Genomic DNA, 12,500 nt, shown 5'->3' on the forward strand with positions numbered 1-12,500 from the left:
AAAGAGGATTCTGCGAGGAAAGTATTCCATGATACTGCAATTAACATATCTACGCAAGACCAGAAGCATCTGGGCGCTGTCCTAGGCTCTAGGGTCTACCTGGAGGAGTACGTGAACGGAAAAGTGGAGGGATCGGTCGATCAAGTTGTCAAGCTAGCAGAATTCGCTGCGACATATCCACAGGCTTCATACGCGGCCTTCACATTCGGGCTGAAACATCGCTGGACTTACTATCTTAGAACATTACCCGATATTGAAGATTTTCTAGAGCCGCTAGAGCGTGCCATAAGCCACGCCCTTATTCCAGCTGTCACAGGGCACACCTGCACGTCGGTTGAGCGTGATTTGTTAGCATTACCTGTAAGGATGGGTGGTCTTGGGATCACAAACCCATGTCATACGGCAGCCTCGGAATACGAAGCATAAACTGCGATAACGGAACCACCTAGTCGAACAGATAGTGGCGCAGACGCACGAGCTCCCGGATGATTATGCAATTAGAACATTGCAGCAATGTAACCGCAGAGATAAGTTTGCGCGCCTTAGAGAAAACCGAGAAGAATTAAGTGAAAAATGCCCTTCCTAAACAAACCAAGAGAGCTGCCGACCTTGCTGCGGAGAAAGGGGCATCTAGCTGGCTTACAGTCGTTCCAGTTAAAGATGTGGACTTTACTCTAAATAACAGAGAATTCAAAGACGCCATTCATTTGAGATACGATTGGCAAATAAGCGACACACCGTCTACTCGTGCGTGTGGAGGTGTTTTTGATGTAGACCACGCCATGGTATGCAGACATGGAGGCTTCATTATTCAAAGACATAATGAGCTGCGCGATTTGGACGCCGAAATGCTAAGGATGGTGTGCAATGATGTCCAAATTGAACCGGTACTTCAGGAGATAAACGGAGAAGTGCTGACACCTGGTACGAACAGAGCAGCGGATGCCCGGCTTGACATTCATGCTTGTGGCTTCTGGGAGCGGCAAGGTTGAGGGTTTGTTACCCAAATGCAGAGTCTTGTAGAGGCCTAACCATAAAACAAATCTACCGCCAGCATGAGAGTGAGAAGAGAATGCACGCCAGAAGGGTGCTAGAAGGCTCCTTTACCCCACTGGTATTTATTACCACCGGAGGAATGGCAGATGAATGCAAGAGGTATCACAGTAGACTGGCTGAACTTTTGTCAACTAAGAAGGGTGAGGACTACAGCACTACAATGTCGTGGATTCGCGCCAAAGTCTCATTCGCTCTCCTGAGGTCTGCACTAGTGTGCTTTAGAGGCCCACGTTGTATGCGAAGAGCTCCGTTCAACATTATTGATAGTGACTTTGAAATCGATAAGGAACTAGCGAGACTTAAGGATTAGAGCGTTTATTATTGGCCGTCACGATGGATTAGGATAAATGATTATTGACAAAGTGATTGTATTCTTATGATTTAAAAAAAAAATTAATGTTGTATAGTGCTTCCATTTCTTACTTTTTAATATTTCTGTAAATTGTGTACACATTTTTTCTGTTTTTAAAGTTTGAATAAATTATTATTATTATATTATATTTATATTATTGGGCAACTTCGTCGTGCGTACTCGCCCACGAGCAATACCGCTAGCCATGATTACCATGAGAAAAGCAACTCATGGGTTCCTATGAGTCTCGTGAACATATAATTCATGGTGCTTTGCTTGTGGCCGCTGGGGCTCCGCTAAAAACCGAGGTCAACCGCAAATGGTCAGCTAGCTTAACATAAAAACTACAGCAAGGACTGCACTTTCTGAGAGATACACTTTCATTATCTGAGGACAGCGTGGGATTCTTCCCAGTAGTGTTCAAAACTTGTACCAATTGCATAGGAAACGCCCGTCAACCGTTTGGCTTATTTGGTGGGACAACCGTTCGGGTGTTGTAGACCAACCCAATCCTTAGGGTCTTTAAATAATTGAGGAGAAAGCGCTGCCTTACTATTAGTCCTGTGAACGGTTAGATCATCACGTCTTCTCAGATAAGGACTATCTATCATGAAATTTTATGGGATGTGAAATACCGAAACTAAACACTATTCGCAAAGTGTAGGGCTTGAAGTTTCTTGTGTTGTGGTCTGGCTTTGTAATAGTAGATTTGGCCCGTTATGCGGCCCTGAACAACTTGGTGGTGATACTCAAATAAACTAAAGAGTCTATACTATAAGCTACAGTGTAATTTGGTTCCAGGGGAACCTTGGCTTCTGCGTAGCCCTTCATGACTTACGTGCATCTTCTAAGATCAGGATCCTGATCTTGCTCCAGGAGCCCCTGTGCACAGAAGAATAATTTATACGAAAAATAAACGCTTGTCTATGAAAAATAACAGATTAAAGTCAACGATACATGGCACGCGATCCTTTAAAGTCATCTCGTAGTAGATACAATAATGCACGATATCAAATAATTTTTACCATTCCAAGCTGAATACACTCATCGGCCAGAGGCATAAAGTTATCAGCTCCGACGGTTCTTGCCAGAACACCCAAGGTATCTTTAAAAAAAAAAAGGAAGTTGTAAAAGAGGAATCGAATTTTGGGAACTTTTAGCTCAGTTAATGGATGAAGAGATTTACCGGCCAAGCTCTTGAGTCTCAGTGGTAGAGCATCCGAACTAGCAATCATAGCTAAATAGGTTCAACTCCTGCGGGGAGTAATTTTCTTCAAGTTCAAGTTCATGTTTTCCCGAGGTATTGCCAATAAACAGACCTCTTCTACGCAATGTGATTGTTTCACACACTTATAGCCTCCTCTGCAAACATTCTTTCGACTCGTGAAAGACCAATAGGGAGATAAGACCACACGTACGTGACGAGCCAAAAGGAGATTAAACCAGGAGTACCTAATAACTAACTATGAACATAAGCTAACACAGCTAGTAACTAACTATGCTATGAGGTGCGTTCGTGGGGACGAAATTCGAGTTCTGGAATATGTGAGGGAGTACACATGACGTTTCCGTCCTAGTAAACATCCTAATTCGAACTTGAGCATAATGCCTTGCTTACATATCGATACAAACGTAAATCCAGAGGAACTAGGCATTTAGAGTCCCACATGAAATCCTAGTAGATGGACTAGTTCCCACGATGTTATACGTTGGCTGTGTATGCAATTCGTAAACAGCATACTTCCACGCTTGGTTAAGCAACAATACTTCCGATACGTATCAGGCGAATAACTGATCTACTTATGTCACCCCTGACGCTTTCCTTCCATTTACTACACTGCTATGAAAACCATGGGGTAGTCTTTAGATAGCCGCTTTACGATGCTCAGGCTTGCTTAGACTACTACGAAAACCACGAGGTGCGCGATAGTCTTTGCGCATCTGACGTATGAAGTCAATCAAAATGGCGCAGAAAATACGGACGGTCGGCGACAAAATCTCAAAAAAAGTCATCCTTGAAACCGCAGGACACCCAGGATTGCGAACCGCGTCCTCCATCATCAAACACTAAAAGCGGAGACATCAAAGGATGCAAGCTAAAGACACAGGATCAGATCAGGGCCTTGACCTAAAGTAAAAATGCACAGCTCTGATAATATTGTAAAAACTAAAAAACAAACTCACCGACAGCTTGCACTCTTAATATGTTCCTTTCTATGGAATCCACATTACTAAGGTATTCCTGTCAATAGTAAATCAATAAATGGAAAATCAGTTTTTACCCCACAAATGTACTATGAAAAAAGTCACAGACAGTCCAATGAACCAATTAGAATATCTAGATAAAACAAAGACCAGTGCTAACGCAACCATTGGACCTCTAGACTGTTCATGTTTTTACTAACTACTATACTTTATGCACAACAAAACAAATAAGCTATGACAAAATGACTAGACAACTATAAGGCAAGGACAGAAACGCAGGCCATCTCCTTACTTTTCCAAGCTGAAGCTAACAAGACAACTATTCAAATTTTTTTTGTTTGGTTAAATGTTGCCAACTGATGAGTAAAAAAAACAGAAGAGATCCAAAACTAAAAGGGCAGTGGGTTTAATAGAATTCTGCCTATAAATGCTTTGGGCATGGAAAGAACTAGACTTTTGAAAGTGTTAATTTCACGCCCGTTCTTTGGGTCCACCTATGATAACCATTTTCGGTAACTCAGCCGTGCTGAATTTGAAAGCTTGTGGGGCCACGTACAGGAAGGAGGAATTAAAATGGGTTACAAGACTGGAAAGGGCCCCTAGTTGTGTCTTAACACAGATTAGTTCAGAAAAGTAAGTAACAAAAATCATTACTTGCACCCTGATTTTAATAAGCATCAAGAAATACAGACAATTAATGTTACAAAGTGTCTCCTTGACTCTGCTTGTTAAGGGACGATAAACAGCTGGATTTACCCTTACCTAAAAGTACGAACGCTAACCCTGTAAGTTTCCTTAATGTTGAAAATAGGTAGGAAATGCTTCCACTTGATTGGACAATAATTTCATGTTGGACATCAAATTTTGGCGTGCATCTAAATATTTGCATTTCTAGACACGAGTATTTTAAAAAGAGTGACAGAGTCAGATTTGGAACCATTGATGATAATATTGGTGGTTCAAGGTTGGATTTAAACCCAAAGCATTCACATTAATTAAATCCAGTGTCCCATTGGAGGAGGGAGACCGTTGGTTAAATAATGAAGATATATGATAACCAGAAGTTAAAATTCGTATTTTGTACCTTGATAAACACAACAATTTGAGGAAAATAAGGAAGCATCGCCTCTTTTGCAGCACTGGCTGCAAGACAATTAAAAATAAAATAAGTGTACCCACGAAACTGAATGTATTTAGGTACCGTAATTAACTCTAACGCATCACTACCCTATAAACAATCCTCTTCATCTCATATACTTCATTTATTCCAACTAACACCCATCATGAACGCCTTAAAACTAAATGAGCGCCAATCCCCACCCCTTCCCCAAATAGAACTAGATATCACGAGAAAAATTAATGTAGACATGAGTGACAGTTTTTCAATGAATTTTTTGTATTGCTTATGGTTTGTTCACCTAGCTTTTGCACTTTATTTTGTCTTGAGGAAGAGAAAAAACAAGTAGGATATCCCTTGTTTTGTTCCTTAGTAAGAAAAATGTCCATCTTTGCTAGAAACTATTGCTAATGGCAAGTGACTAGGTGTAGTTCAAGGAAAACTAGGCAGTACTAAAATTACAGATGGCACAGTTTAAAATTAGCATTATGTTGATTTGCAGACTTTTACATTTCCGACCTGACTATTGGTAATCCACCCACCCGCACAGAGAAGGTTCAACAAAAAGAAGAACAATTTTGATGGCAATTGACTGTGCTAACCCTACCTGTTGCACCAATGGCACTAACAGCCAACTCCTTCATCTGTAAACTCTGTTAACACAATAACCAGTAAAATACATTGAAGCTGCCCAGACAAGACAAATTAAATGTATTGCTCACCCCAGATACCACTGAAACACCTGCATTGGATGCCTGTAGACCACTCTGTTTGCTAGTTCAAAAGTTTACTGAGTCAACTCCGAGAGCAAGTCAAGTTACCCCAATCCGTGACCATAAACCATAATCCCAAACCATCAATGACCATATACCAACACAGCCCAGTTGGTCAAAGGTCAAATAACTTTATCTGGCCCCAGTTGTTCAAAAGGTGGATAGCGCTATCTGCCGGATAAATCACTATCCAGTGGATAAGTAATAGTGAAATCAATTGCACTATCCAATAGAGTGATTTATCCAGTGGATAGCGTTATCCACCTTTTGAACAACTGGGGCCTGGTGGATAAGTCACTATCCGTCAGTTTCAATCTCTGCAAAAATTTCAGCATTTGTCCTCGTAACTGTGAATATGTGCACTCAAATCACATCCAGTTAAAAGGTGTGTAAGAAGAGGTCAGCCAACGTTTAATGTGAAGTATATTCTATACTCTTTATTAAATCCATTTAGAAATCACTGATGATCTTTGCAGTCTGATTGGCTCTCAGCAGTGCAATTTATTCTCATATCACATTATTTTTTGCTCTAAATTGCACCATTTCCCCAGCCAATGAGAAAGGAACATTAAAACAAAACAACCAATCAGATTTCAAGACTTGTTTAAGGTAACCAATCAAATTGGAAGAAAATGAAAGACAAAGAAAACCATTGTGTCATGAATTTTTCGCTACTGAATCAATAAAATATTGGGACTGACTACAATCGTGTATTTTAGCGATTAAATAATTATTGTGTGATTTCTAAATGGACGTGATAAAGAGATAATTGAACTTTGTGTCACGCAATTTTGGTCTGAAATCATACTTGTGATTTCAAATCGAACTTGCGCTGTCCGCTCATTCGATTTTGAAATCACACGTATGATTTCAGACCAAATTGCACTCCACTCAGTTCAATTACTATTATTTATAGTGACTTATCCACTGGATAATGTTACCCACCTTTGAACAACTGGAGCCAAATTTAAAACTCATTATAATGTACACGATTGTGTGACCTGGAATTTGCAAGACAAACTGCTGACCGGTGACTTGGCTTATTGGACTCAGGCTTGGAGTTGATTACTGATTCAGAAATGGAAACAATAATCATCTTGCTTCCTATAAAAATCTTTACTTACTGAACTATGGGACAAGACTAAGAGAAGTTTCTCCATCAGTGCAGGCAGATAAGGAAGAATTCCTTCACCTTGGAAAAAAAAAGCGAACAGAGAGATTCAAAACCACCATTTTATAGTTCCTTTGTTTTCGGCCAGTGCCTAATCAAGTGTTTTATTAAGCATTGGCCCTTCCAGCCATTACTGTCTTTCCAGTATTATTCTTCCATTCAGTGATTGGTCAGGGCATTTTTCCTTAACTAACAAGAAATTTTTTTATGCTGAGATGAACAAAGAAAATCCCTGACAAACCTATTTCAACCAAAAACAGCAAACAAGTGAATAACATGGCCAGTGTCAGCAAGATTTGCGAGGCTCTTCTCCAACCCGAGGAATATTTGCTATGTCACATATTGGCAATGTCAGCTTAGTCATTTTAATACTACAACACCCTATTTACATGTATTTCGATGTGAGGTTACTGTTGACTCTGCCACAGCCATATTGCTTCAACTCCCAATTATCATTAACACGGTCACAGGAGAAAAATGTATGTTGTCAACCCCCTACCAATGCAGTACCACTGACCAGGGAGAGGAATCCTTAATTTACAGGAAGATGATAAGCCTCATTGCTTACAACAAAATTAAGTAACATGCTAGTGCACCATAACTAAGTGTTCTCCCAAACATTTGGGTAGAGAGCATACAGTAAACCAGTTGATAACAAGGAACTTCTTTTATAAATACCTAAATTTTCACAGAATGTTTCCAATGCATAATAGGTTCTTGTTATGCTTGCTGAACTCTTTCCACTGTCTGAACAATTCACCAGGCGTTCAAAAAGGAGGGGAAGAATGTCAGCACTATATTTACTGATATCAGGCTGCGAAATAAACCATTCCAAAATGTTCACATTAGAGTTTTTGAAAACAGCATTTTATCGAATTCCAACTTTATTTGAAGAGGCTGACACAGCTGTCTGAAAAGCCAGATGAAACAACAGAGTATGTGTATATGGCAATTTTAAACAGAAGCTTCTTTGAACAACCCAAGTGTTCTGCCGGGCCATTGCTGAAAAGGTTCTCTTATTTTCTCAGCAAATTGCAAAAGCAAATACAAGCACAAGATGCAAGACATTATGTCACTATGGTTGAAGGTGAACCCAAGATGACACAATGACATAAGCTAAATAGGATGCATCATCTTGGATAAAGAGTTTGAATGACTGAGCCTGTCTTATCTTTGTTGTGTTTGTGTTTTATAGGACTGTGTGAATGTTGGTTGCATTTTGATGGCACTTGCACTTGCACTTGCATCGCACATGGGAACATATCAACTCCCAAGAAATGAGACTAGCTTGCTATACTAGATATTTAACAAGGCTGTGTTTTGCGTTACGTATAAACTGAGTCACCTGCAAGAACTCTGAGTACTGACCCAATGCAAATAGGGCAGCATTTTGAACGAGAGGGTTTTCATCTGACAGACCTAAAAATAATATCAATAATAGATCTGTAGTAATTACATAACACAGTAAATACAAATTATCTTTCAGTATAATATTAAAGAAGTGTGTAGATTTTGCGTGAATGATGACGGAGTGTTACAAACAGAGATGTACAAACAGCAAGAATACATATATATGTTCAGACTGTCAGAATAATGTAAAACATTACAGCACCTCTACAAATGGTCTGTAAGGCAGCTTCAAGATATCTGTTATTAAACATACAAAAAAACAGTAATAAATTATTACTGATCTTGTGTAAAAGAAAATCTGTGAAAGGTGTGTGGCTGCAAAAAAAAATCATAAAAACCACATCACAGTTTTATAATATCCCATTTCCGAGTTGCTGTGTGCCTCAGTTTCAAAGCGAGTCCTGGTGCACAACATATCATTCAAATGGGAATGAGTGATGTATTTTCATGCAAATCAAACTCATTATCATTTGAATGGTTTAGCACCAAGACTCGTTTTGAACCAGAGGCAAACAGCAACATAGAGATGGCCTAGCTACATGTATTATAGTGGAATCAGCATAACTGGTGTCAAAGGGAGTTAGTCTCCTCAGCAATCCTTTCAAGGAACACTCTTCAACTCATCTGAAACTCATGTTTGTAGAAAGTAGGTTCTTTAAAAAAAGGTTCCACCACCTTTAGCTTAAAAGGGGCAAACCTGTTTCGAATGTAGTCAGCACATCCCTCAGCCAGTATTGCCAGAGCTATAAGTGCTGCCTTTCTTTTGTAAGGATCTTCATTGTTAAGAGCTGGCATAACAAACTGCATCTGTCAAATTGATCAAATTAGTGAGTAATATTTAGTTGTTATCAATATGATGATGATGATGATGATGATGATGATGGTAATAATAATAATAATAATAATAATAATAATAATAATAATAATAGAAGACAAAAAAGTAGAGAAATACCAAGACCTCGTGAGTGAAATTCGAAAGATGTCGAGGGAGGGGAGGGGGAGCCACGCCAATCCTGTCCAGTGTACAACTTGTCGCCAGTAATAATACATTAAAACAGTAACTTATACTCATTTTACTGACCTCAAATGGATTAAAAGCTGTGTAAACTTTGGAGTGAATATGCTGGGATTCAAACCCTGGAGCACTGGGATGTGGTCTGCTAACAATATCCACTACACTCCCCCCCCCCCTCCCACCCTTCCTTGTGTATTGTATCCACTGTACTACCCCACTTGTGTATTGCATTGCACAACAATGCAATACACAAGTTTAATAGTCTGAAGGCTTGCAATTTTAGTGCTGCATGCTACAGGTGTAAGTCACTTGCATATTTTTAAATTTTTAAATCTTAAATTTTTATTTTTATTTAAATTTATGCAAGGTACAACAATACATGCAGACTTATGGAAAAAAATTAACCTACATACAACAACACCTATTATAGAACACTCTTTTTACAGAGACACACTAATTATTAATAAACTACTTTAAAAACTTCGACCTACGATACATTACTTTAACTACTGTCTAGAAAAAAAAAATTATTTCCTTTTGTCATAAAACTTGTGAATCGTTTTGTTCCTGGCACTTATGTACTTTTCTGTTTGTATCTTGAAGTTCACTTTTGCTCGAAAGCAAGTTAAATTGGGAAGAACTCCATTCCTTCTGCAATCCCTCAGATACAATTGGCCTATGATTATCAAATAATTTAATGTAGGTTGTATTGAGGAGATGACTCCAAGAATAACATCCTGTAGGTTGCAACTTATCTGTTGAATCCAAGTTGTTAACTGGAAAATATATATTTCAAAGGCTTTCCAAAACTTATTTGAATGAGGGCAATGAAACAGAAGATTTTATAAAGTTTCCTTCTCATGGTTACAGAAAGAGCAATAAAAGTTTTCAAAGTAACCGATCTTGTACAATTTATCATTAGTGTATTCGTGACTGAGTAATTGATGTCACTTTCCTTGACTCAGCGGTCTCAACAGTTTGAAATAAGAAATGGCAAGTCATTAAAGTTCAGTATAAAACTTTATGCTCATAATCAAACATCTGCTAGAAATAAATGAATTGAAATTTTGCAATTCACACACAAGTTTTCTAAATTTGAAGAACGGAAGTGATTGTTTGGTCTTTGAATTCTGTATGCCACATGTACAAATGTAGTTAATCAGATATCTGGTGGGTTGCATGTTTCCCTTACCAAAGGTGGAATAACAGACTCCGGTGAAAAATGAAGAGCAAGAACATCTAGAACCTAAGCAAAAATAACAACTACAGTCAGTGAATATGAAAAAAAAAACCCAATGTTTTAGCTCTTGAATTAGGCACAACATGTTGTAAGTGCAATGAAAAAAGTGATTGGACAACAGGCATTTCCCCTCGAAAAGGCTTTTTCTGGGGCACATGAATGGACACACCTAACCTGAGTACACCCGATAAAAGTAATGATACAAAGAAGTTGTGTCTTCTCTTCAGTATCTGACCTGTGAGGCTGCAGCACAAGGCCTGCTTGCTTCTGTTCCATCCTCTAAATCATTGTCATCATCTTCTTCATCATCATCTTCATTTGGTGGTGATGCCATCAATGGGAACACAACTGACAACGTTGGGATCAAAAGTTTATTCTTCACAAGTGCCTGTGATTGAGAATACAGATGATGGAAAATGGTTCTATGTACACACTGTACTTACTGACTGAGTGGGAGGGCGGGACAGGAAAATATTTTACTCAAGGTAATGGCGCATAGACCGAGCGCAGCGAGGTCCATGCGCCATGACCGAGGGCCAAATGTTTTCCTGTCCGGCCCGACCTAAACTCAGTCAATAAGCAATTTATCATATGGGCTATTTAAGAGCACTCAGAAGATGAAGTTAGGACAAAATAAAAAACAAAAATATGCACAGAAAATGTATCTAATATGTTGTTTGCATTTGCTTTTCTGGCTGTAAATTACTTGGATGTTTAAAAGGAACGAAATCCCCTCAAACTGCATCGCACGGAACAGTACGTATTCCTAGTAGGCCATACAGCTTTTTTCCGGCCCTGCTTGCGCTAATGCATACGGCCCTCATACGGGCATTTTTCCAATAGTTTTGCATGTGATAAATTGACATAGGAACTCGCAATAAAAACCAATAATAATAACAATAATAATTATAATGATGATGATAATGAACTTTATTTAGTTCTGGGGCACTAATTGGGGACACTGTATAGAAATCAAGTCAAATCAACTAAAACTTTGTATCAAATCACAGGTTGGTTTCTTTGAGGAGAGGGAAAAACTAGAGTACCCAGATAAAAACCTCTCAGAGCAAAGTACTACAAAAACCACCGATCTGTGGAATCAGCCCGAATTACCGAGTTATTGCCCCGCCCACTTTCGTTAAACATTTTGATGAAATTCCTTTTCCATGGGCTTACATGTAAGGTGTACTAATGAAAAAACATGTTTTCAAAATGTACCTCTGTTTTCTATAGCAATCAGAAAAACTTTCCACGAAGAAACCTGTGATGAAGTCTCCCCCTTTTCCATCGTCCTATGTAACCTTTACTCCCAAGTCTTCTCCGAGAGCTTTTCCATGATTATAGAGCCTTCAATATGCGCTCAGTTCTGCTAATACATCTTAAGAATTTGAACTATCTACAAGTGAAAGTGGGCAGGGCAGAGACACATAAATTCCCGCCCATTCCACAGATCAGTGGTTTTCGTAGTAGAGAACCAACAAACATAAGCCACGTGTGACTGAGAATTGAACCTGGACCAAATTGGTGAGAGGTGAGTGCTCTCACCATTGCGCCAGTGCTGCACCAATGATCAAGAAGTACATAGAGAAAATAATTGTTACCTTAGGTTTTACTCTTGCTAACCAGCTAACAAAGTGAAGTGCTTTTATTCTTAAGTTATTTCCATAAGAACTGTTGCTGGCAATCTGAAATTCAGATTTAACAGTGAAGGTATTTGTACTGTAAAAGTAAAGGTGAAAGAGATGAACAAATTGACTATGATGCTTACCAAAATGAGACACTCTTTTTAACAGCAGCAGAGAAAAAGACCACTGCTATTTAACTGTAATGTGAGATCACAATTTGACTTTGAGTAAACAACTGTAAAAGGCCAAACGGTACAGCACTTTATTACCGTCGCGGAAAATAATGCTCAACATAATTAGCGGGATATTAAGGAGGTTTGAAAGGGTTTGCAGCTGAGCACGAGCATGCACACATAATCCACACACTTAATTCTAAAAGCTGCTCGCGTCAGCTCATGATTCAAAATGGGTTCACCTTTCTTCTCATTCCTATATAAATGCTTAAATGCTGATCTTGTAACCCCCTCATTTTCCTGATTTTGCAACTTTACTCGTTTATGTCTCTGCTTCCCGACGGTGAATTTTTTTGCAAGTCA

General features: G+C 38.9%; 1 protein-coding gene across 3 annotated transcripts in view; it reads right to left on the reverse strand.

The window, feature by feature from the left end:
- LOC137996230 (importin-4-like) overlaps positions 1-12,500 on the reverse strand; it is a 43,016-nt gene that overhangs the window by 13,059 nt on the left and 17,457 nt on the right. For all 3 annotated transcript variants that reach the window (XM_068841654.1, XM_068841648.1, XM_068841662.1), the window contains 13 exons: positions 11,941-12,024; positions 10,575-10,727; positions 10,292-10,345; positions 8,782-8,891; positions 8,287-8,321; positions 8,020-8,093; positions 7,353-7,488; positions 6,628-6,695; positions 5,338-5,383; positions 4,698-4,756; positions 3,593-3,650; positions 2,434-2,513; positions 2,247-2,290 (listed from right to left, as the gene is read on the reverse strand). In XM_068841654.1, the coding sequence (XP_068697755.1) occupies positions 2,247-2,290; positions 2,434-2,513; positions 3,593-3,650; positions 4,698-4,756; positions 5,338-5,383; positions 6,628-6,695; positions 7,353-7,488; positions 8,020-8,093; positions 8,287-8,321; positions 8,782-8,891; positions 10,292-10,345; positions 10,575-10,727; positions 11,941-12,024 (1,001 nt within the window). The remainder of the gene's footprint in view (positions 1-2,246; positions 2,291-2,433; positions 2,514-3,592; positions 3,651-4,697; positions 4,757-5,337; positions 5,384-6,627; positions 6,696-7,352; positions 7,489-8,019; positions 8,094-8,286; positions 8,322-8,781; positions 8,892-10,291; positions 10,346-10,574; positions 10,728-11,940; positions 12,025-12,500) is intronic.

This window comes from Montipora foliosa, chromosome 1 (genome assembly GCF_036669935.1).
Source record: "Montipora foliosa isolate CH-2021 chromosome 1, ASM3666993v2, whole genome shotgun sequence".
NCBI classification, from domain to species: domain Eukaryota; kingdom Metazoa; phylum Cnidaria; class Anthozoa; order Scleractinia; family Acroporidae; genus Montipora; species Montipora foliosa.